At 46.2% G+C, this 25,986-nt stretch overlaps 1 protein-coding gene across 4 annotated transcripts in view; it reads left to right on the plus strand.

The window, feature by feature from the left end:
• CDK12 (cyclin dependent kinase 12) overlaps positions 1 to 25,986 on the plus strand; it is a 73,892-nt gene that overhangs the window by 32,966 nt on the left and 14,940 nt on the right. For 2 of the 4 annotated variants that reach the window (XR_005290382.2, XR_005290383.2), the window contains exon 14: positions 18,575 to 18,710. Coding sequence is in view for 2 of the 4 variants with exons in the window: in XM_038385411.2 (XP_038241339.1) it covers positions 1,303 to 1,976 (674 nt within the window). In the remaining 2 variants the exon portion in view is untranslated. Of the gene's footprint in view, positions 1 to 1,302; positions 5,220 to 18,574; positions 18,711 to 25,986 lie in introns of those variants that run through there. The other 2 variants (XM_038385411.2, XM_038385412.2) reach the window with 2 other exon arrangements.

Genomic DNA, 25,986 nt, shown 5'->3' on the forward strand with positions numbered 1-25,986 from the left:
GTGTGCTTTATGTTCTGACCAAATCTGATCTGCTTTAAGTCAAAAGATGATTTTCTTAATTACCATTGTTGCAAATTCCACCAAGACTCTGGCTCTCAGGCTATGTCCTTGCTGCATCTTATAACATCACTGGTAATAAGAATCACCATTCAGCTGATCGTGTTGTTGACAATGAGCTCACGTTGAATCACATTTTTACGGCTGCGCTGGCTCTGCAAGCCTAACAAGAGCCAGGACTGTTTTTTTTTTTTTCAGTAAAGCCACGCAAGGACACCCAGTGAAGCAGATATGTCCAATAGGAAATTGCCTTCTCTGTTTTTTTTTTGTTTTGTTTTTTGGTTTTTTTTTTTAAATGCATAGTCACTTTTCTGACTGTGACTGCACTTTAATTGGGAATGGGATGGAACCCTGTTGTGATGTAAGAAAGCTGAGCGCTTTGTTCTTACCACTGACTCAGTAGCAGGAGTAAATAGGCACCAGTAACAGAGTTGTGACCATGACAATGTGCAGAAAATATTTTGTTCTCATAAGGGGAGATCCTTTTGAAACAAACATCCTTATTAGTTCAAATCTGGGCAAAATAGAGCACAAAAGAAACTGATTGTCCTTTTGTAACTGGCAATCTGTAAATCATGTGAAAACATTTTTATACTTCTAAGTGTTTTATATATATATTTTTTAAGACTGTCCTTGTGCAAATTTATTTCTTAAGCTGCTATAAAACAAATCAAGTAAAAAATATAATTCTTGTCACAAGCTTCCTAAGTAATGAAGAAGGGAAATTCCGTTTTACTCTAAGGCTCGGATCTTGGTCAAAACGTGTTCTTGATTTTTACATGGTGGGTCCATGCTTCATCAGTAAAATTGCATACAGTTAGCCCCGAGATACAGCTGCCAGTAAGTGTATTAATAGAGCATTGAGGCCTTATGTCCTTTTGCAGCAGCAAGAGGTACTGCTTTCAAGGCACAAACTATGTCATGTGATTTCACATCTGTCTTTGTCTCCCTCGCTGTGTTAGTCTTTGATCTAAAAGTAGGAATTGTATTCACAGGTACCTGTGTGTTAGGGCAGCAGTTCTTGATGAGCAAAGAATGTGGGGAGGTGGGGGAGTAAGAGCAGGGGAAAATGTTAATGAACTGTACACTTGTCTTTCAAGGATTACCAGCTTTAAAAACTCCGCCTCTTTCTCTGTCCATCCCAGAAAGCAGGCTGTCTCCAGTGGTGGGCTGTTCGTTTTCTGTAAATGTATTGATATGTTAACATGTGATTTAAGATGTTTAAAAGAAGTAACCCTTCCACAGCATGTCCTCCTCGCATTCTCCCACCAGAGAAGAGACCCCCTGAGCCCCCTGGACCACCACCGCCACCACCTCCTCTGTCTGAAGGAGATCTCTCCAGTGCAGCACAAGAGCTGAACCCAGCCGTGACGGCTGCTCTGCTGCAGCTTTTTTCTCAGCAAGAGGCGGAGCCGTTAAGCCACTCGACACAGGATCACCAAGCCTTGAGATCTGCGGATTACGTCAGATCACAGTCGTCCAGGACTTACGGCACTGAGGAGTCGGAGGGGGGATTCAGTGCTGACGAGCGGAATGCTGGCCAAACTTTAACAGAACCCTCTGCCCAGACTCTGGGGAAAAGCAGGACCTTTTTGGGCTCTGTGAGCCACCATGGGGAGGCGAGCAATTACCAGGGCACAGGATCTGTCCAGTTTCCAGGGGACCAGGACCTCCGTTTCACCAGAGTCCCCATAGCGTTACATTCGGTTATTGGGCAGTCCTTTGTAAAAGCTGAGGGGAGCAACAACACACTGGCACACCCAGAGGCCAAAATTCAAAACTACAGCGAGCTGGGGCCAGGGACTGCTGGCTCCAGCGGGACAGGAACAGGTCACAACTGGGGCGTTTATGGGAAGGCCTATCGTGGGCCTAGTAGAGTGCCTCCAAGAGGGGGAAGGGGGAGAGGGGTTCCTTATTAAGAGACTTGAGTTTTGTGATGATCTCCTTCCCTCCCTTGCCTCTCAACCTTTAGTGAAATGAATTATTATTATTATTATTATTTTTTTATTTTATTTTATTTTTTTTTGCCAGAGCGAGGTATTGTCTACATTTCGGCTACTGCAAAGCTCTATGTTGTATTCCTTGCTCGCTAGGCCGCTAGCTGGTGCCCTCCAAAATACTGTAAGAATCCTGACTGGGCATTTTGCTAGCCAAACTTCTCACTTGGTTAATTGGTTTCTGCCTTAGGCTGCAGATGGTGGGGAATCGTTTAAAAAAGGAGAAAAAAATGGAAAAAGGAAATAAAAATGTTTTACTTGCCTGGCACTTGGGCTTCTCAGAAAGAGAACCACCTTAGTGTTCGGGTAGGATTCAGAGAGGGTCCGTTTCCCAAGGCAATTTTTTGTCCCCAGTCTTTTTATTTAAAGTATTCATGGAATGGTGCCTAGATCACCTATACTGGATTTGGAGAACCAGGATATGGCACTGGTTTGTATTACAAATTTTTATTTAGCGTCCCTTCTTTCCACTAAGCTGCTGGACACCCCCTCACCTTCCTCTTTCTTTTCAGGTCAGATTGTCTCTCATAGTTTTACACTTGGGAGATCACAAGCTCAGTCTCGCTCCCTCCCAGATCCTAGATTGTGTGTTTTGATGGCAGTCTTAGTGCACTGGCTTTTGAAAGGGCTCTTTGGGTTTTTTTTTAATTATTATTCCTCCATACATTTGCAGTGGAAATGGTCTTTTTAGAAAATCAAGAGCCTAAGAGAACTCCTAACTTTAAAACAACAGCAAGAAAAAAACCTTTGTAATACTTAAAATCTAAAACATTTAAGATTTAAATCAGAAATTTTCTGGCAGGGAACTTTGCCAGCTGGGAGTGTCTTTTGTAAATGTCAATCATGCTCTCAGGGCTGGTGGTGTATGTCTGCTGTTTTAAACCAGGCTGACAGTGTTTGAGTACTTCGAGGGTTAATGTATCATTTCTATATACATATATATTTTTGGTGTGGTCAAGAAAGTATTTACAATGGATTTTCTTCTCCTGCAGAACATTGCAATGTTGTCCATTTCAGTAAGGCTTCAAAACAAAACAAAAAAACAAATTAATAAAACAAGAATACACATTTTGGGGTTTTTTTCTTCTAAGTGGGCTTTTCTGAAGGAAAACGTACATCTATTCTTTTAATTTTTAAAATGACAGTGTTGATGTGTAAAATGGATCAGAATCTGTATGGCCATGAGACCTTCTGATCATTGCAAAAGGATTTATTTTCTTGTTTTTTAAAATAAAAGCCACACCCTACCCCCAGCAGGTGGTGCATCTTGACCTGCAGGGAAAAAATCTACCTTATTAACACAGACAAGTGACTGTAGGGAAAAGCTTTCCAGAGGCAGGTGGAAGAAGGAGAGAGAATATATATTATCCTGTAATATATACGAGTCCATTTGTATGACTAAAATAGCAAATCCTTATATTGTCAATTCAGCAAAGATTAGTAACACAGTTTGCAAATTCCAAGTGTAAATTTGTGGATTTTTTTTTTCAATTGCCAGTTAATGCCTAATGTGCAAAAATAGTACTGTAAAAATGCAGAGTGCACTAAATAAAACAGAATAACCTCTCCAGACATTTTATTTAAATATATATATATATTTTTCTTTTCAACATGCAGCTGTCAGACATTCTGGCACATTTTTAGTTGTCCTGCTCTTCCTCCCAAGCCTGTTTGAATTTTGGAAGGAGAATTGTGTTACAGTCCTGAGTCTGTGCAGGAAGCAGATGCATCCTTTTCTTTAATTTTTTATTTCCTTTCCACTTTTGTTACCAGTTTTCATCCACGGATTTGTCTGCCTCACCAGAAACTAGTGTTCTTTAGGGGAAAACAGAAATCTACTTGAATTCTTCTGACATGGCCCCATCTATGTGCTATTCGCTTTCTAACAGAACCGAATTCCAGGAGTTCTAGTCAAGAACCTCAGTCTTGTGAGCTGCTCCGTGAGACCAGACCTGTATTGACTTTAGTTGAGCTCCTCGGTCTGTCTGGGTGGAGCAACTCTCAAGATGCGAGGGCACTATTTGTCTTGGCTTTTGTAGTGAAACTTGGCTCTGAAAAAGAAGCAATGCTGTGAACCCTGACTTGTCCTGCCAGCTTCCCCATAAGCGTGAATACAGAGAATAGCCATTCATGCTGTTTCTATACACGTATTTGTGTTATAAACCATCAAATGCTATTACATTGATTTTGTTTCTTTGATTGCATCAGTCAATAACAAATTATGCAGGATACCCTAAAACCATGCTGGGGATCCCAAAGGCAGTGGTAATGTGAAAGTGGATTTTCATTCCCCTTTCAAGTCTGAATCTACAAACAAGACAAAATCTGAATTTTTGTTTGTTTGTTTTTAAGTTTAAACACTCTCCCATCCCCCATATGCACCTGATATTCAACCTGATCCAGCACCCATCTATTTCAGTGAGCATTGGGTCATGCCTTTGAATACCAGGGGATCTTGGTGGGAGGGGAAATGGTATTTGCTGTTCATCTGTTACCCCTTTAAACATGCTGAGCAAAGTTGGACAGAATTAAATCTCTCCTAGTTAGAATAAGAAGGGGGGGAAAGTCACTGAGCGCCATCCAAAATGCGTTTACTTAATTGCACCATGAAGACATTAATTCCATTGCACAGGTGACTCTAGAACAGATGAGAGAAAGTGGCTACATTTCTGATGAAGGAAGCTGTAGATGGAAGGGGCACAAACCTCTACTTTGTATTTGTGATCCTGGGGAAGGAGGGTGGTGGAAGCTGTTTGTTTACCCCTTTCGTTAGCCATATCTGAATTTATCCTGAGGGACTCGTACGTAGAAGACTAAAGGATTTACAAAGAAAAAACAAACTGTATGTGATTATAAGCTGGTGGTACAGGTTACAGGGAACTCATTAGATGATTATTCACCCCTCCTTTTTTTTTCTTAATGTTAGATCATCTTTGGGTTTAACACCAATGTCTAAAAGCTGTAGCCACTGTGTTCCCCAGCAGAGAAGTGTCTGATACCGACACCTTATTGTACCTCTCCTGAGTTTTGTTTTGAGACTGAGCGCGCCTTTTTTTGGTTGTACCTTTGTCTCTGTACAGATATTTTGTAATATATTAATTTTTTTTTTCAGTTTATAAAAATGGAAAGTGGAGATTGGAAAATTAAATATTTCCTGTTACTGTATTATCTTTTGCTCCATTGCATTGAGTTATTACACTCCTCATTGTAATCTTTAAAGCACATACGGTAACTTTTGCCTTCAAAGGATTCTCTTTTCCCACTTCTCCATTCCCAACTGTAGCTTGATGCTGAATGGCCAGATACACCGGTAAGTGGGTCTTACCTTAATACTGGTTGGTGTGGGTGAATGGGAGTTGCCATAATGCACCAACACATAGTTCCAGCCTCTTAGACGCATTGTTGAAATACCATGAAATACCATAAGGCCCAGGTTGTGGAGAGAATCCTTTTCGATTGAGTCAATACCAGAGCCCCAGGAGTCTGTCTCCATCCTTTCCTGAATCTCCTTGTCTTTCGCTCAGAACTGTGGCTTTGAAGTGTTTAAGTTACCTGGGCTCTTCTAATGCTTACTCTGGTTAGGTCTGTGGAGGACAGGCTCTGGACACTGGGGCTTTTCATTTATTTGGGCAACATTTAAAATCTTAGGTTTGTACAGGTGAAGGGAAAAATAAGAGGAGGACAAATCAGGAAAACACAGTGAATGAAAGGAGGGGAAGCAGTGGTGAAATAGAAGCCAAGCCAGCTCTGAGTTGGAGGAGGAAAGACCATTGGGTGTATTGAGAGAAAATTATTATAATGCCACTGGGTGTGGGTCGTGCACACCCAACTAGTGAACATGCCAAACCAAAGCGGACTTCCTGGGCCAAAAGGTTTATGAACAAAGGGAACAGTCCCTTCCGAAAGAGCTGCAGGAGAGCAGACGGTGCTGTCTGGGTTACCGACATGTTCCTGAACCGGTCTGCCCCCTGAAGCATCTGAGGGGAAGGGGATGGGATTTGTGGCATGTTGCTGGGAAAAACCTTTCCCAAGGTTTAAAAAAAAAAGGGGGGGGGGCATGAAGACACAGTGAAGGAGACAACCCAGGAAGCTGACAGAAGCCAGGTTGGGTCTGACTAGGCAGGAGGTGATACGTAAAGAGGAGCTGAGGCCAGTGCAAGAATTTCAGAAGGTGGAGACACATGGTTGGGCCATGAAGAAAGGATGTTGGCATCAGCCAGCTGGAGGGAGAAGGAGAGAACCAGAGCATGGGCTAATTCAGTGTGAGGATCATGGTCTGGAGACCTAGATGAGAAAGCAGCAACAAGAATTGGAAAGGGTCTAAAAAGGGAGAACAAGGAAGGAGAGAGATGAAGGTGGGCTGGCTGGCTGGTGGTAGGGCTGAGAGGGGAAGAACAGGGAGCAGAGGGTGGAAGGAAACGCAGGGATCTAAATCTAGAGCCTGGCAAAGAGCTGCTGGGAAGCAGCAACAAGTGAAAGGGGTGGGAGTTACTGCAACAAGGGGAGAAAGGGGATGGAGGGAGAGGAGGCAAACCTGGCTCCTATCCCTCCCCTTTTGTGGGTGTGGCCTGAGCAACCCTCTCACCTCCCTGGGAGTGCCAGACTCTGTGTGTGTCTACACTGTATGTGTTCTTAACTCGGGTTAGCTAACTCAGGTTAAAATAGCAGGGAGCACATAGCAACTCAGCTTTTAACATGGGTTAGCAGCTAAGCTGCTGTATAGGCTTTAATTTGAGCTGCTAACCTGAGTGACAAGTCACGTTGTGTCCTCACTGCTATTGTAACCTAAGTTAAGAACACACTTTTTGCATTGAAGATGCAGCCTTAGTCAGATTTCCCAAAGATCTCAGCTGCCATCTCAGCCTTTCACTAAAGGGCTGATTTTCCTAAAATCAGCACAGTGCCAAGCTCTTAGGGTTGAGCGTGGCCCTTGTCTAGTAGGGAGACTTGTACCATTTGTTGCTAGTGTGTGCGTGGGGGTGCCATCCTTACTGCTATCTACCTGTCCCATCCCCTCTTAGGTACGAAATTGCCCTTTCCACGTGGCATGCTTTGGAAGGCAGCTTTTGCTCTGCCCCCAACACTAGAACTGTGAACCAAAGCATGCTGGGTATTGACTTGTGCAAATCAAGCCATAGCATAGCCCTCTCCCACGCTGCTCCAAGCAGCCACTAAAACCAGAGGATTCCCTTAGCTCTCTGCGATTTGTGTGCTCCACTCCTATGGAGAGCCAAGGCACAGCTGTACAAGCCTGCCCTCTAAAGCTGGGGAAAGCCACCAGACCCATGTCAGAATTGTAACATTTGGCTCATTCCTACAGGGTGAATTAAACTCGTCCTTCCTGAGTGACCTTTGTCCTTGATAGATGTATCTAGCCTGAGACTCTTGACTGAGGCCAGGTGATTTCCCTGTTAAACTGTACTGTAGGGCCAAATCCTGTCCTGGGAGAGGTGGGGTAGAATCCGAGAAGGGAAACTGGGTTGCTGTGCGCTCAGATCTGCCTGGGTCCAGTTCCGGTCTGTCCAGGTGCTTAGATGGTCCTCACCCCACCAATGCCTGAGTACCTTCCTGAGCTAGAGGTCTGCTCACCCATCCTGCTACATGGGCATCTCTCGGGCATTCTCTGTCCTGCTGGCAGGGTGCCAGTAGTGATGGATCATCGGGGCATTTCCATCAGGAGCGTGCAGATTATCTAGTCCTTGCTGGACTTTAGAGTCCCTAATCCTAGGTCTGGCCTGTTCTCTCCTGGCAGAGGCCTGGGTTGGTGTCCCCCCGCCTCTGAGGCTTTTAAAAGAGATCAGTTTGCAGTGGGTGGGTGCCGGGAAAAGAGGCAGCACCGGGGATTCATGCTCTGCTGTGTGCTTAGAAGCAGTGGCAAAATTTAGGAATCTGCACCTGGTGTGGTGACTTATTAGCAGGGCAGCTGGCCTGCTGCATTGACTCCTCTGCCCTTCTGAGCCATTCCCAGGGCCACATGGGGGCCTAGTCTGCAGGGTGTTGGCAAATCATGGCAGTGGGGAGACTTTACAAATTAAAAAGGGGCCCTTTGCCCACCATGGAGAGGAGGCCCCTCCTCACCACGTGGACTGGTCTTCCACCACTGTGGCCCTTAGGAGATCCCTCCCTCGGGTTTAGGCCGTGCCATTGGACTTGTGCACAAGCACTGCCAGCTCGGTTTGCAGAAGAGCATAGGGAATGGAAGGATTAGTTCTGCCTGAACTCCTGAGTTTGATCACTGCGTCTTCAGAGCAAGTTCTCCTCAGAAACCAGATTAAATATAAAGATTTGAGGGGGGAGGTCTAGAAACCAAAGCATCTTATTTAACTCCGCTCCCAAGAGAAGCCTCGGTATCACAGCATGGCTTGGTGTGTCTCCACTGCAGGCTGTTGGAAAGCGTGTAGGCAGAGATGGCCGGCAGGGTGAGTTAAGGACTCTAGGACAAAATTTAGCCTACAGGCCAAGCAAGAGAGAATCAAAAGTAAGATGATGTGATACCAGTTTGACACCCAGGCTCCCCTCCCTTGGGCATGTCTCCTGCATTTGCAGAGGGGCAGATGAGATGATCTCAGTGGGTCTATTGTGATGCTTGCTCCCTTCATCTAGAGAAAGGGGGAGTTGGTAGAGCCCCGTAAAAGGATTACTGTACACATGTTGTGAATCTGATTGTTACAGCAGCTGCCATGACCATGAATGAGCCCAGGGGAAGGGAAAAGGTGATGAACTAGTTCAAACTGGATTTAGCACATTTTATCTTCAAATCAAAGTGACAGTCCGCAGACATGAATACATTGAATGGTTTTGCCCAGAACCCTATGGCAATTGCCATGTTATCTTTGGCTGGATGTCCTTGCCAGCATAGACGCAGAGAGCAGTGGGTGAAGAGTTAACTCTAGCTGTTTCCCGTGCCCCCACACCTGCTCAGATATAAATGGAGGGAGTAATAAAGCAGGAGCCCTCGTTAAGGATAATTGGGATTTAAGTGCTTCCACCAGGGAGCCTTAAAAATCTAGCTTACTGGGATGCAGTGTAGAGGTTAGCCGGCAGATCGGTCAGCCTAGACCCTTAGAGACTGGTGTGTCTCATTGCCTGATTGAGGACTCCTTTGCTTCCCTGTTTCTGCAAAACCCTTGGTAGCTGTAAAAACCAGCTGAATTATAAGCCTGTGTGAGGGAAGTTCTATCTGAAAGACATTTATTGTTGGACAGCCTTGGCAGGTTCCCAGCAGCATGCATTCACTTCGCACAAATTGCTTGTTACCTGGCCATGGGACATCACAGAAAAGATCTGCATTGCCTTCCATCACCCCCGATGTGACTGCCTCAGACTTGATTGATGTCCCCAATGAATGAGTCTGGCAGAGAGCTGCTAATTATGAAGAATTAAATGGCGTTTTGATACCATGTTTTAAAGGTTGGGATCAGGAAGATGCAGTTGGGCATCTTCAGTTCAGCCATGCTTTGTTTGCTGTTGGACGTTGAAAAGGTTTTTGGATGTAACTGAAACCCTAATCCTACCTATGGCCCAGCTATTCTGCCTTGCACATCAAGAGTAAAATTAGGCTGTACTCCTTACTCAAGCAGAATTCCCACCAATTTTCAGTGGAAAACTTGTGTGAGGAAAGATGGCGGGATCCATGGCTGAGAATCGGGTTCTTCGTAGCTGATGATGGTCCTAATGGGTGAAGTAGAGAGATCAGAGACTGATTTTTCCCAATGTCACATTATTTTGAGGCTCTGATGTTTGTAGCTAAAGAGGAAGATGGCTTGGTCAGTGGAATGGGGCAGGGAACCAGAAGGTTTGAAATGCCTGTTAACACCCTGATTGCAGATTCCAGTCCAGACAAGGTCCGCTCTGGCCAGAAAGAGTTGTGTGCGGTTTGTTTTGTCTGGGTCTTTCAGATAATTCATGGAGAGGCTTTATCTGTTCCGCATGGTGGGACATCAAAGATTATGGCACTTCTTGGGAGGATAAGATTGAGACACATCCTAGATCATAATTTCTATGGAGCATTTATGGGAAAGAGGGGGTTGATGGTTCCATCAAAAGGGAAGCTCTAAGGTAGATGAAATTTGCGCACTGAGCTACTTTGTCCTATTGAGTTGTTCTCTTCACCCCTCCCTGCCCATGATGTTTTGCATTTACTAACAAACTGAGCTTTCTTCATTGTGTGTTTTGTACTAGTGTGAACTGCTGGATTGAGAGCTCCTGGTTGCAGAACCGGCAGCCACAGTGCAAGCTGTCCCGCCATTGTACCTACTGCTGACCTGGCTCTGCTCTAAGGTTATGGGAATTGTTTCCTGGGCTCCCTCAATCCTAGCCTACTTTGCCAATGAAAAGGCCCAGACCTGCTGGTTTGTCCTGGTTGGGGTTTGTGGACCTTCTTTAAATCATGAGCTCGATGGAGCAGGAATGGCCCCCTCTTTGGGAAGTGCCTGGCACGTTGTGGACAATGCTGCAAATGCATACAGTTGGAGAAGCCGGTTTCACAAAGGGGTTGGGCCCTAAACCGCAGCAAATTGGGAATTAATCTTCATTTACCTGTGCCAGGTCTGCTCTAGTGCCCTGAGGGGAAGGCTCAGGAACCCTTTATCAATACCCCCAGGAGAAAGTACTCTGTATTTGGGGTCTAAGCTGTGTTCACCTCAAGACTGCTCCCCCACTTAAGAACTTACAGTAGATTTGAACAATTAAAGGTGACGTGGGAATGATTATGTTTAAAGGGCCTGCACACTTGTTTGTTGCTTTATGGTGTGTGAGGAAGACTGCAGGCTTTGGCTTGTTTGTTAACCCCAGTCAGAAGTAACACTACTACCTAGCACTTTTATTGCTTCTGAAATACAACCCTGGTCCCCTTAGTCCCAGCCTAGTGCCTTATTCACTACCTTAGGACTGTCAAATCGTATCATTGTCCCTTTTGCTGGAGGACTTCCGAGATGACTCATGTTTCAGGAGTCATCTTAGTCCTTACTGGCGGGCATGAGGAGTCCTTACCAAAGAGATTTCCTCCCACGGGTTTGGACTAAGCAAGTGTTCACCAAAACTGAGCCGTTAGCCAACCAAAAATCAGCCCACTGTTCTGCCAATTCTAGCCTAATGGAATACATTTGAAATGCTTTTTAAGATACTTTATTTGGCCACTACTATTGCCCTTCCATCCCACACAACAGCGGTCCCGCTTCCCACAGGTTGTCTCATGTTGGGGAAAAATCAGATCTGTAACTCTTAACTGGAAATAGCAATGATAGAACTTGTAGTATAGCCAAGGCTCAGATGGATTTCCTAGTATCTCATCTAATCCAACTAAATCCCCTGACTACTCTCTCTGCTGACTCTTCCTGCTGTTGATTGCACTGGGGAGAACTGGAGTCTGATTTTCTCCCTAGTGTAGACGATACTTTGTTCATTCACTCCTATACAGATGCCTTCCTCAGCACTTAGCCTAGTGAGGAACCCTAAATGTAGGTCACAGTCTGAAACGGGGAATGTGAGACCATGGTTTGTCCCTTGTCAAATACTCCTGCTCTCATTCAAACAGGCTTCACCAGGACTTCAAGGGATGCAATTAACTAGCGAGGTAGTCCATCTGAAAGGTGTCAGGGGAAGCAGCAGTTGCTGTATTTGCCCCAAGTCTCCCTGCCAATTATGGTTTTACAATCACATTTTCCTAGCTGGTTTAAATAGTCTTTTTTTCCATCACTTCTATGAAAGACCCATGCAAACACCTTGGGAAACTGACTAGCCTCAAAGCACTGTCAAGCGTGCAAAATAAACAAACTGGAAAAGTAAATCATTTTTCCTGGCTCTTTGTCACAACAATCTTGGAAGGGAGGAGGACGGTTACAAGTAGCAATAGGTTTAAAAAAAAATATCCAGACAGATGTAGGGCTGACTGTTCCTTTATCTTGAGAATGCAGGTTCATAACTGGGGCTGCTTTTACAGTTTTTATATGGGACCAATGGACTGCTGGGCCCAAATTTGACATAAAGGCACTAAAAGAGCGTGGAAGGTAAAATCTGGGGGGCTTTGTAACAAAAAGAAGCAAAACTTCCTGGAAAGTAAGACCCATCACTGAAGACTTATCCCATTACCTCTCTAGTTTGCAGTCAAGGGTGTTTTCTGCTTCTTGCTGGTGCAATATGTTCTAATGCACAAGTTCTGGATGTCTTGAACATCTCATTTATTTACATTACGGTAGCACCTAGAGATCCCAGTTGCACTGGGTGCTGTACAGACAGCAGAGAGATATTACCTGCCCCATAGAGCTTACAGTCAAACTGATTAGAGTCCTGCTTATTTTATTGGCCCCAAAAATTTAAAGGACCCATGTTTCCTACCCTTTCTGCTTTTTCCTAAGGGCCGATCCAACGGCAAACCCTTCTGCTGTGTCGTAGATGCCCCAGTTTGATTTAGTCTTATCCCTTTCCCCAAGCAATAAAGCATCTCCGACTTCTTATTAATTAGATTGGGTTTAAGGAGGGGGAAGGAGGTTAAATCTTCAATGCTTTGGGTCGCCCCTCTGAAGGATCCCCTTAGCAGATTCCTATGAACAATGGTAATTATCTTCATGCTCAGTTCTTCCCCTTTAAAAATTCTCCCTCCTTGCCTTAATCAGATCTTAGCAAGGCCTGCGGGAGCCTTTAGTGGCCCATTACAGCTGTGAGGACTTTGTGATTTGCTGCAAGCCAAAAGGCTCTTCTCTCTGTCGCCTGCAGTGATGTAGGCCTCGGCAACCCCAGGCTTCATTCCCATCAGTCTCGTCACACTGCCAGTATCGATAGTGCACAGCTCTGCTTTGTGTATCTCCCCAGTGCAGTGTCATAGTGGCTTTTAAAGCCGGCTGCTTGCGTAGTGGCTGTGGGACTGAGCTGTTAATGCCAGAGTGAAAATCCCAATGCTGAACTTAACTCCCCCTCTTCCCACCACCTATGTCCACTGCTCCCCTTTCACCCGTGGGCCTATTGGTACCTTTCCCCTCTCAGCTGAGATCCCCATATCCTCCTGCCCCTTCTTCCCAAATCCATTGTCCACTGGCAGTAGAGATACCAAAGCTGCGTTGAATATTTCTCATGGACATCTTAGAATTCCCATACCAGATCAACTCAATGGCTCCTCTAGTCCAGTGTCTTGTGCGCCATACCAGAAGGTGCAAGAAATCTTGCAGTAGGCAGTTATGGATTAATCTGCTGGTTGGAGAGATTTCTTCCTAATTTCAGACACTTAGAGATTGGCTGTGCCCTAATACAGGAACATTCCAAAACTCTTGGTTACTTTTAAAATCTTTGCTCTGGCTGCTCTTGTTCTCCATAAAGATGGCTGATCCCTTCTGGAATTCTGCTAAACTCTTGGCTGCAATGACATCATGGGGCAATGAGTTCCATAGGCTAACTATGCCCTTGCTGCTCCCAAGATGAGGCAGAATGAGCATACTGATCTCTCCCTCTTGGTCTGACTAGAATGATGCAAACACAGCTGGAATCTGGTTATTGTACATGTTGGCAAACTCCTATTTTTCCTCCTTGTCTAGTTAAGATCATGTTTCCATTTGGTTAAAATAGTATGGTGCTGGTTTAAGATCCAAAGCAGAGGGTAATGGCATTAAATGCTTTAGCTCTGCTCCAAGAAAAGCCTCTTGCCTACGTTTTGGTAACAGAACTGCCCTGCTTCTGGCTAGATCATTTCTATTCTATCTGATGATTGCACTCTGTGTTCTTGGCACTGTGTTTACATAGAAGGAGCTAATGTCCCTTCTACTCTGAATCAGATCTAATACATAAGTTGAAGGTCCAAAATTCAAGTGGTTCAGCCACAGGTGATTATTTGCAGACTAATGGTGTGTGTCTGTGTGCGCACGCGGTCCTCATATTTTCATGAATCAAATTCAGAAATCCCATCTTTTATATATTTTTAAGACTTTTTGCTACAGATCAGGTTCAGTGCAGTGCAGTGAAACTTTAGATTCCTGGACACGAAATCAAGAAGCAACTGTTCTGATCCTCCATCCTGCATTCCAGCATCATGCAGGCCATAGATTAGTAACCAATGGCACCTTTCAGGGTGCGTCTACTGCAGGTGCCCTGCTTCTCGGAGACTGGACGATGATCCAATTCTTTTTAGCAAAAAGGTCTGGCCCATCTTGATTAGCCCATGTTGCAGGGTGGGACATTGGTAGTGGAACTGAGCCCCTGGGCCAAGCCCTGGTGACCACTGGCCCAGGTCAGCTCTCTGGTTAGGAGACTACTTAAGGTTCAATACATTTATAGCCTGTTTGCCGAAAAAGGCTATTCCTGGCTCTGTCCTCACTGGTCCCTGCCATTCTCAGTAATTACAGCTGTCTGATCACTGCTTTCATTTGCATACTCTGTGATCCCAATCTTGCAGTCCATGGCCTAGTATTTAGTAGCACTGGTTGAATTTTCTTTTTTCCCCTCATGAAAAATGGTAACTTTTTTTTGTTTAGCAAGAATTCGGAAACCAAAAAACTTCAGTTGACACTCTACATATTTTGATTTGGATCTGATTTTGTGGTGCCTCATGGGAGTTGTAGTTCAAATGCCTCATGCTTCCATTCTCCTCTAAAGGCCAGGTTGCCTGGTTGGACTACATCTCCCATGATCTCTCCCCTTGGAGAGGCAGAAGCAGTGCGTCATGGAAATCCCTGGCCATGGTACATTATGGGAGATGTCCACTTGGGAACCCTGCCCCAGATAGGAGAATGGAGACCTTTAGGTAACTGCACTGTAACTCCCATCAGGCCCAGCAGCAGCATATCCAAATTGAAACACCCCAGTTTGGGGGGGAAATGGAGATGTTTCTGCAGAAAGTCGGTACTTGTTAACTGCTGCCATCCCATCCTTTCCAGCCAGGGGACAGGACGTCCCCAAGTTACAGTGAATCAGGTGGGATCACTGAGGCAAGATTCAGCTTGTCTAGATGCCTGAATGTGTGCTGGCAAGGAGAGGCACGATCCACTACAGAAGGTTATGTTTGATGGGTTTGCACTTAAAGTATTATTGCTCCCAAGGTACTTTGCAGCTGGTTAGCTGGGCATTTTAGTAGCCAAATTAGAGATCTGCGAAGGATTTGTTTTTAACTGGGTTTGTGCCCTTTATTTTGCTTAATGGTGTAAACTTGACAGCTTGAAACTATAAAAATAAATAAAAATTTTTTAACCTTAAAACTATTAGAAATGTCACCTCTGGTTTCCTGACTTCATTGGAGAACTCATTAGAGGATCCCTGAGGAGGGTTTGTTAACTTTAATTGAATAATGGGCGTTCTTTAGCAAAGACTTCTTTTCTCCAAAATGTTAACAGGCCGTTTGTATTTGTCAATCGCTATTGATGCAAACCATCCCCCCCACCCAATAGTCTGACTGCAAATGTCTTCCTCTGTCAATGGCTCAGCTTTCACTGGCTTGGTTCTCATGATGTCGTCATGGCGCTAAGTCTTCAATCCCAAGAGAGGCACCCGGTTCAGACAAGCCTTGAATTTCTACTGTAAAAAAAAAAAAAAAAAACAAGGCAGGGAGAAAACCCTTAACAGTAAAAAGATAAAGAACCCTTCAATGCTTCTCTTCCTATCCTAAAGAGGGGGAAAAAGAGGCCACCGGCTTAAATTCCATCCCACCTCCTCTTCAGGTCATCTCTACAGTTCTTGGTAACATTTTCAAAAGCACCCAAGTATCCTTTTTGAAATGACTGAGGCTTTCAGTGAGACTTAAGTGCCAATGGGACTTAGGTCCCATTGTCTACACTGTGATTCTACCCCAGGTACAATAGAGTTAAAAGCTGTAGTGTGGACAACATGTCACCACTGTCTTGACACCAGGCTGCGAAGTCTTGGACGGAGGATGAATTCTCCTCCAAAAAACACCATGTGGGTGTGACATGTTTCTTTTACGTGTCTGGGTGGGGGGAAATGGGTGGGCCACATGCTAACCCCATGTTGTAAGCCTGGTAGATCCCTAGGTTAGAACATGGGTTTCTAACATGATTATATCCCCACGGGCAAGTAAAAATAGCTACAGAGGCCACGCTTTTCAAAGGTGTTCAGGGGAGGGCCCAGAATTGAGACCTCTTCGAAACTCTCTGATTTTCCAGAGGGTGGGTGCTGAGCACCTTCTGAGAATCAGGCCCCTTTAAAGAAGTCTCAAGTGGGGCCCCTGAAATCACTAGCCACTTTTGAAAATCTTGCCCACTTTTGCACAGCGGATGGAGGTGGGCGAAGCCTAAGTGGACATAGCGAGTTCCCATCCACATTGCACATGTGGAACAAGAATGGTGACGGGTACGGGACAGTTTCCAGACAAGGAGACACTAAAAAGGCAGGGACTGGTCAGCTTAGAAGAGAGACGATCAAGGCGTGGGGTGGGGAGATGTAATGGGGGTTTATAAAATCAGGAATGGGGTGGAGAAAGGGAACAGGGAAGTGTTATTTACCCCTTCCCATAACAGGAGAGCCAGGGTCACCCAAAGAAATTAATAGGGCAGCAGGGTTACAATCAACAAAAGGGAGTACTTCTTCACACAACGCACGGTCAACCTGTGGAACTCCTTGCCAGAAAGGATGCTGTAAAGGCCAAACATATAACTGGGTAGAAAAATGAATTGGCTAAGTTCATGGAGGATAGATCCATCAGTAGCCATTGGCCAAGATGCCCAGGGACACAATCCCATGCTCTGGGTGTCCCTAAACCTCTGACTGCTGGAAGCTGGGAATGGGTGACAGGGGATGGATCACTTGATGATCACCTGTTCTGTTCATTTTCTCTGAAGCATCTGGCATTGGCCACTGTTGGAAGACAGGGACACTGGGCTAGATGGACCATTGGTCTGACCCATTATGGCTGTTCTTATGTTAACTGTGATGGAACCAGATCCCTAGCTTGCTGATAGTCATGGGGTCTGTTTAGCAGGGGAGGAAGAGCTGGCTAACGGGGTCTCATCTCAGATTTCCAGTTGTGAGGCTTTGAAGGAGTCAATGGTGCATCCTTCGCAGCTGCTGTTTGGCAGCAGATTAGCCATTTGCAGTAATTCTGGCACACAGGACCCGATTCTGCAAATCATGTATGCACATGCTCAACTTGGCCCCTGGGCAGCTCCTTGGATGTTACAGTTAAGCAAGTGGTGCCTTTGGGCTGTCATAGCTATGGAGAGGATGAATATTTTCTGAACGAGGGGCTAGAGAGGTCCTAATATGTGTTTCTAAAAAGTCAGCTTTTTAAAGTCTCGGTGGATCGAGTGCTGGGCTGGGACTCAGGAGACAAGGGTTCTATTCCTGGCTCTGCTGTTGGCCTACTGGGTGACCCCTTGGGCAAGTCACTTCCCCAATCCTGGCCTCAGTTTCTCCATCTTTAAAATGGGGATAATGAAACTGCTCCCCTTTGTAGAGTGCTTTGAGATCTACTGATGAAAAATGCTATACAAGAGTGAAGGGTGGTTGTTGTTAAATGTCTATACGAAAATAAATCCCATCACCTATGCATGTGAAGCGATGATTGAGAAGAAAAAGGAAACTGAGCATAACATTGAAATCAAAGCGGACAGGGCCTGCGTCTCCTGACTGTGTTGTGTATGGTGCGTAGCCCCAAAAGTCCTTGCTTCTGAAAAGTGGCTGTTGGATGCTGCTGAAATACAAATAATAATACTAAAGTAGGGGCTGGAAATCAATGCGTGCTGCCTCGTTGGTCTTGCAGTTTCCAGCAAGGTTATTTTTAAACACCTGTTGCTCTTTCACTAAGGGCCATAACTGTGAGTGCTGCAGTTTTATGTACAGCTGGGAAAGAGGAAGGAGTAGGGTTTAGTGGCCGAAGCAGGAGAATGGGTGCCAGGATTCCTAGGTTCTCTTCCCGGCTCTGCCGGTGACTCACTCAGTGACTTTGAATGAGTCCCTGTGCCTCAGTTTCCCTACCTGTGAAATGTTTTATGAGACTGACCTGCCTTTTGTAAAGTGCTTTGAGATCCTCTGGGAAAGCTGCTAGAGAAGGGCTAATGTTCATTACTCCTCTTCCACTTCTCTGCTACCATAACATGGAGAGACAGCAGCTGTTCTTATAAAATGTCGACAAGGCAGCTGGGCAGTTTAAATCTCTGCTAAGGTTTTTCTTGACTTGGGCTACAGTAAAAGCAAGGGTAGCCGTGGACTGTTCCTTGGGACTTTCTCTGCAGCCTGCTGTATTGCACTAACTTGTGCAGTGCCTCTCAGAGCAGAAGGGAAGGGGTTTTTCCAAGACTGTCTAAAGCACTCCCCTTTTTGTTTAATGTTCAGTACATGCGAACAGATATGACCAGTGAACACGCTGGAGAAAGGTAATCTGTGCTAAATTACTCTTGTTTACTATGTTTTATTGAAGTAGCTCCAGGGAGCCTCACTGCTGGACCAGGACTCTTGTGCTAGGAACAGATTCAACACCCTCTTTCTTTTAACGGAGGCTTGAATAACCTCCCTTCGGGATGGCCAGGCTCACTCTGCAGCCCCTTCCTTCAATACACCCTCATGTATAGTCTTCTTCTTTGTTTTAGGTTGGGTGCTGGCACGTCTCTTAGCAGCTGATGCCTGACTGGAGTATGCCTTTAGCCAACGCCCGTCTGAGAGTCCCTGCTCATTGTGGAGGGTGATGGCCCATGGCACCTTGGCATCTTTAAGCCTTCTTCCTTCGTAAGTAACCAATGGTCGAGGAGCTGCACCAACCCCAGCTGCAAGGGCTGGCTGCAAACTGTCCTGTTGTGATGGGATCTTGTGTATCTGCTAACTGGGGGCTGGGGTTGTGCTAGGGAGAGGGAAAGCTCAAGGCAGGCAAGGAATGGTTTAGAATAGTCTATAAAGGCAGAAAGGAAATGAGATGCCACTAAGCCAACCCACACTGGATAAAGTCTAGCATGCTTATAAAGTGTCCTCTCGCTGGTAGCTGGTTCCCAGTGGATAACAATCTTCTACTGCTACCAGCTAATGTTATTTGTTTGTTTTGTGGCAGCACCTGGGAGCCCTGGTTGTGGATCCCATTGTAGGGCTGAAAACCAGCATAATCCAGAGACTGATGTACTGAGCGCTAAAGACAGTGTGATAGAGCACAATTTGTAAATGGTAGGAATGTAAAACTTAAAGCGGGAGATGGAATGAAACGCTAAATTGCAATACCCTGTTTAGCCAGGAGAAGGTACCATGTGTAACCTACCCAAGTTGCTAATAGCAAGAGCTAGCAGTGAACTGAAGACACATTTCTAGTGTCTCTCTCTCTCTCTCTGGAATAGAAGCTCTGTAGCCAGTCCCTATCTGGAGGTGTGGTCAAGCTGAAGTTCTCTGGGGTGCTGAAAGTGGCATGTTCATGAGAGTGATCCTGCAACCTTTGTTGCTGCTTTCCTTCTGTTTCTGCTCTCCTCTGGGTGCCTTTACTTCTGACGCCATGTCATGTCCATCTTGCACAGGGTAGGCTGCAGGGCTGCTACTTGCAGGTCAGACACTTGTACTAGATATGAACGGGCTACAGAGTCTGGATCCAGATCAGGACGCTGCGGCTCGGAGCTCACCGTAACGGGGAGCCAATGGGCAGTCTGTGGCCATAGGAAGCTGTTTGCAGCTACTCCCTAATCTGCCCCCCACAGCAGGCATTGCTTTGTTCTGAAGAGTGGGCTGGGGCACTGGGTACAAACCAAACATGGACAAAACATCCAGGATCCAAGTTAATGGCTGCAGATGGTCAGACATGAGGGCCGCACCTATCCTTTGTGGATCCATCCTCACTTAATTTATGGATCCATTTCCAGACACTGAGGGTATATCTACATTCACACTAAGCCCAAGCTCTGACTCGGGTTTGAGCCCAAGCCCCTCTTCCATCCACACACAAGTCAGTCGGACGTTGGACAGCAAGTACTCGGGACCCGACTGCGAGATCTGGGTCCTGCAATTATAAACCCAAGCTTTACAATGTAGGGTGGATGCTCAAGCCACGGGCATGGAAACACCATGTCCCCAAGCCCGGGCCCCACAGACCTGGGTGTACAATGCAGTGTAGATGCACCCTGAGAATGGAGGTGTTGGAAGGGCTCTGAATCACCCAGTAATGCCTGCCATATGTGGAAGCATGAAATAGCCACCAGATGTCGCTCTCAGCACAGTGACCATGTAGCGCTGTGGTCAGCATTTCATAACGAGCGCATTTAAAGTTAACAAAAGTTAGTCTGTCACTTTAAATTTTCACACCTACATTTCTCCCTCCAGATACTATTTATATCTGCGTGACAGGTTTCCACTGTAATGACCTGTTTCCTTCCAAAGCTGCTACCACCTTTGCTTAAGTGTTTGAAAAAGAATTGTCCTCTCAAATGGATGATTGGTGCTGCATTCGATGCAAAAAGCCATGGAACTCGCCATTAATAATAATACATAACTCTGACCTAGTGCTTTTCATCCCCAGCTCTTCAGGTTTTTGTCACAGAAGATCAGTGTTGTTATCCCCCCGTTTTACAGAGGGGGAGACTGAGGCACAGGTAGGGTAGTGACTTGCCCAAGGTCACACTGGAAGTCAGCAGCAGAGCTATAAATAAAACCCAGGCATCCTGACTCCCAGTCCAGTGCTCTACCCAGTGGGCTGCAACACATGGTGGCGTGTTCTAGGCCTGGAACCTATTTATTAAAACTGAGATTGTGTGGCAGGCAGAGTCTTTATTTTTCCCAGTTTTTTTAAGAACAGTTTGGGTGACACTGGACTAGAGGTTGATCTTGTGAATAAGTCACTGGACTGGGGTTCTAGACCTCAAAATTCAAACCCCAGCTCTGTCATGCTCCCTTGTGGGACACTGGGCAAGTCACGCCATCCCTTTGTGCCTCAGTTTCCCCCACCTGCAAAATGGGGAGAATGACTGTTCCCTGCCTCACTACAGGGGCAGGACGGGGGGATTTGCAAAAATAAATGCTTTCATGTGTGCCAGGTGGAGGGATCCTGCAGGGATACTGTGTGAACACCCAAAGAATTTCAAAGCCACCGGAATGCTGCCGGTTTCAAAATGCAGCTCAGATGCTGACGTGATTAGGTTGAGTTGTTTGGCTCAGGCGAGCAGGTGAAAAATGGAGCAGGAAAGGGAGTAATCCAAGAGTGCAGGACCTATATCAATCTATTTAATGTATAATATGTGCCCTCTGTAAATGCTAGGTGACCTATCCCTGATACCGAGCCCGTCAGCTTGAAGTGCGTGTGTGTGAGAATAAAATGGGTTGGAGGTGGGTGGGGGGAAGAAAATTGGTCTTAAACATCGTTGCTAACGCTCATGCTTTTCTTGTAATATTTGCAGTTTTTCTCAAAGTCCTAGAGTCCCTGATTTAGGTGCAAATCTTGGCTTTCAAATACAAAGTAAGTTTCTAGTCTTCATGGTTCAGAGAAATCTTAAAAACGTGAATTCTTGGCTCAGACACCAGAAGGCCAAGAAAGAATCCCAAATGTATGATTTGTTTAAAAAAAAAATCCTGGTTTTTAAGTCAGTCTGCTGACCTGATAGTTTGGGGCCTGACTCACGCTTTTTGAATGCTGCTTTAACGACGCAGGGCTTTTGATTTCAAATACCTTTACCTAGATGCTAGTCTGAGAGATTTGCAACCCCTTTAGCTCAATAAGGGTCACCCGTCATCCACTCCAGCCCTGCTAGATTCCAGCAGTTTGCAAGTTATTTTCTACTTGGACCCGAACTCAAGAACGGAAGATCTTGATCCTCCAATGACATTCAGGACTCTGGTGCATGTGTGTGTCCTGCTGTTTTTATCTGTGGAGGATCCAGTCTCTTTTCTGGCCACACGAGGGCACTGCAAACCAGTAAACCTCTCCCCCTTCCGCCCCCGTCCCACACATGCGGGTTGGGTTGGAATCTCTGAGGCAGCTGTGCGTCCTAACAAGAGACCCCTTTTCCCATCCCTGCTTGCATTCCTCTCCCACGTGCTGTGTCTTGGGGAGAGCGACCTGCTGTCAAAGCTTCCATCCGCGGGGGACCTGGGTTTCTGTTCCCCGCTGCCCACTTGACCTTGCGTTTCACACTCGGCCTCCGGTCAAGAGGGGCCTGGCTTGCACATAATGAATTTTGGCCTCATGGCTCTCATACGCCACATGGGACTGGGGAGGCCGCCTGGGGAATATGGTTGGTGAACGGGGAGGGGAGGTGGGTGCCTAAAGAGGCTCCTGTGCTGGATCTAGCAGATGGCAGTTCCAGGGAAAAGCCCTTGCAGCCTGCACGAGCCGGGCTGCTGATGGCGATCGGGAAGGCGCTTGGCCTTAGCGTAGGGATGAGCCAGTAGGATGGAGAGCTGGCCTTGTGCTTCAGGCCCTGAATCAGGACTCCGGAGAGCTGAGTTTAATTTCACGCTCTGCCACAGACTCCCTGTGTAACCATGAGCATGTCACTTAGCCCCTCTGGGACACTACAGTGCTGGGGCCCAGATGAGTCCTGAAGATAGACAGTGACTGGTTGTAGTCTGGTGGTCTTCAGGGCTCTCTGTGCTCATGGGACCATTCCGCGCGGAGAAGATGTGTGTCGTCCATGCTCAGAGCCGTGCCACACTCCTCTCTGCAGGATAAATATATCAGAGGGATAAATACAGGAGAGGGAGAGGAATTATTTCAGTTCAGCACCAATGTGGACACAAGAACAAATGGGTATAAACTGGCCACCAGGAAGTTTAGACTTGAAATCAGACGAAGGTTTTTAACCATCAGAGGAGTGAAGTTTTGGAATAGCCTCCCAAGGGAAGCAGTGGGGGCAAAAGATCTATCTGGTTTTAAGATTCTACTTGATAAGTTTATGGAGGAGATGGTATGATGGGATAATGGAATTTTGGTAAGTAATTGATCTTTAAATATTCAGGGTAAATAGGCCAAATTCCCTGAGATGGGATATTAGATGGATGGGATCTGAGTTACCCAGGAAAGAATTTTCTGTAGTATCTGGCTAGTGAATCTTGCCCATATGCTCAGGGTTTAGCTGATCACCATATTTGGGGTCGGGAAGGAATTTTCCTCCAGGGCAGATTGGAGAGGCCCTGGAGGTTTTTCGCCTTCCTCTGTAGCATGGGGCATGGTTGACTTGAGGGAGGCTTCTCTGCTCCTTGAAGTCTTTAAACCATGATTTAAGGACTTCAATAGCTCAGACATAGGTGAGGTTTTTCATAGGAGTGGGTGGGTGAGATTCTGTGGCCTGCGCTGTGCAGGAGGTCAGACTAGATGATCAGAATGGTCCCTTCTGACCTTAGTATCTATGAATCTATGAATAACTGGCTCTGTGCTCGTGCTGCCGAGCAGCAGGATTTGAACTTGCAACCTTCAGCACAACAGTTACCGAAATCTCCTAGGTGGGAGCTGTAGCAGACGCGTGTGTGGACCAGCCACTAGAGAGAGATGTGGAGCATGCACAGGACAATGCATTGCACGGCCATCTTCCTTGATAGGGCTAAACTTGTCTGCCTCCTCCTGAACTTGGCTCACAAGAGGGGTCCAGAATCCCTGTTTTTCCCAGAGCCTGCGAACCAGCCTGCTTCCCCACAGTGTCTCTCTGCAGTGCTGGTGTGATCACAACTTTCCCCACCTCTTCGTTACCCCTCCACTTGGGGCACAGAGTGGGCAACCCATCACACCGGAAACAAGGTGGAGACAGCAACGGTGGGAAATTGTTTGTGTGAAACCTTGGCTGGATGATTTCGAGCAACAAACGGAAACGCATCAGCGCCGAATACTTTGGGCACCTTGAATGGTACCTACCACCCCCCAACACGCACTTTGAGACCTTGTGTGTGCAAATCCTGCAGGATTCCCACTGAACTCGACCTGTAGTTAACTGTCGAGACCCTCTTCCCGTGCTGCTCTTGACCAGTTGTTGATCCATAAAATGCACGTGTAGATCCAGAGCAACCTCATCCTACTTTACTCTCAAATAGCTTGCTGAGAAAACAGCCATCCTCAAAGACAGCTGGTGCAGTGGTTAGGACACTAGTCTGGAGCTCGAGAACTGGGTTTAATTCCCGGCTCTGCCACAGCGCCCCCCCCCTCCCGGTGACCATGGGTAAGTAATTTAGCTTCCCTGTGCCTCAATTTCTCCAACTGTACAAAGGGGATTACAGCCCTACCTGGCCTCCCAGGGGTGTTATGAGGATAAATACAAGATTGTGGAGATGCTCAGATACTAGGGTAATGTAGGGGTGGCCCTAAAAGTGCTTAAGAATGATAGATAAAAAGCCACCCGGCCCACTCATTTAATGACCAGTTCAGGGTGTTTGGGACAGAGCAGTGGTTCTCAACCAGGGGTCCACAGAGGTTCTCCGGGGCCACATCGACTCATCTAGAGATTTGCCTAGTTTTAAAACAGGCTATATGAACAGCACAAGCGAAGTCAGTGCCAACTAAAACTTCATACACACAGTGACTTGTTTATATTGCTCTCTAGACTATATCAGTGTTTCTCAAATTGGGGGGAGGTTTGGGGGGTTTTCAATTTATTTTACAATTACATGATATAAAGGAAAAAGAAAAGGAGTACTTGTGGCACCTTAGAGACTAACAAATTTATTTGCGCATAAGCTCACTTCATCGGATGGATTCAGTGGAAAATTGTTAGTCTCTAAGGTGCTACAAGTCCTCCTTTTCTTTTTGCGGATACAGACTAACATGGCTGCTATTCTGAAACATGATATAAAGGAGAAAGTTGGCAACTTTCAGTACTAGTGGGCTGAGACACTTTTTTGTATTTTTATGTCTGATTTTGTAAGCAAATGAGATGAAACTTGGGGTACACAAGACAAATCCACCTCTCGAAGGGGTACGGTAGTCTGGAAAGGTTGAGAACTACTGGGTTAGAGGTCACAGAACCCAAATTTCCCTCCACCATGTGGGGAAAATGTCAATGAAATGTGCTTCTGTTTCAGTGGTTTCTCAAGGGCTCCTAGAAATGCCTCAAAATTTGGAATTTCTAAGAAGAGCCAAGTTTTTGAAAAAAAAAAAGTTCATTCAATTTTCTGCCCTTATTTTCTGACCAGCTCTGGTTCTGTCTGTTCAACCCAGACATTAAACCAGAAACTCAGTGCAGGTTCCCAAGGCCGGGGCTTGGTTCAACACCCCGCAGGGTTGGGAGCCTGCTGCTCTGGGCTGTGGTGTGAAAGGCCCTGCAGAGCTCTCCAGAGTTCCTGCTTCTCTCATCGAAGACAGCGAGGGAGCTAAATTTGTGGATGCCACCCAGAGGTGAGTCGGTGCTAGAGGAGCCTGCGTGAGGAGCTTCAGCAGGGCCAAGCCAAGCTTGGCAATTGGGCGCCTGTCTGGCAGGGCCAATCCAGGGTTAATTGCGAAGAACAATTTGAACAGCTCAGATGTGGTGCCTGATCCTGCATTTTCAGTCGAGGGGAAAAAGAAATCTCTCTTCTCTCTGTGCTACTTATGTGGCCCCATCACCGTAGTGACTGGGCATCACACACTCTTTTAAGATATCTATCCTCGCAGCACCCTGATTATCCCTACTGTACAGGTGGGGAGACTGAGGCACACAGCAACTAAGTGACTTGCCTAAGATCATACAGTATGTTTGTGGCAGAGCAGGGAATTGAACCTGGGTTTCCTAAGTCCCAGGTTAGCACCTAGCCACGAGGTCATCCTTCCTGAAAGATCGAGGTGGCCTTGGGGACAGCTGCCTGCAAACCTCTGTCAGTACCGATCCAGGTGTTTGACCATCACCCTTCCACAAGCTCAAAAGTGTCACATCCCGGAGCCAGAGTGGGAGGGACATGGGATACAGCGAGGGAGGCTGAGAGGAGAACTGGGTGGCAAATCCCATAGGCAGCGTTGTCAATTTCAGCCTAAATCTCGCCATTATGCGAGACTCTGCTGGCAGGTGCTGTAGAAAACCCACGTACGAGCCGGGCCAAGTGGCCACCTCCACCGGATTGTTCTGTTTCCTTGCCGTCTTTTGCG

This window comes from Dermochelys coriacea, chromosome 27 (assembly GCF_009764565.3).
Source record: "Dermochelys coriacea isolate rDerCor1 chromosome 27, rDerCor1.pri.v4, whole genome shotgun sequence".
Taxonomy (NCBI): Eukaryota; Metazoa; Chordata; order Testudines; family Dermochelyidae; genus Dermochelys; species Dermochelys coriacea.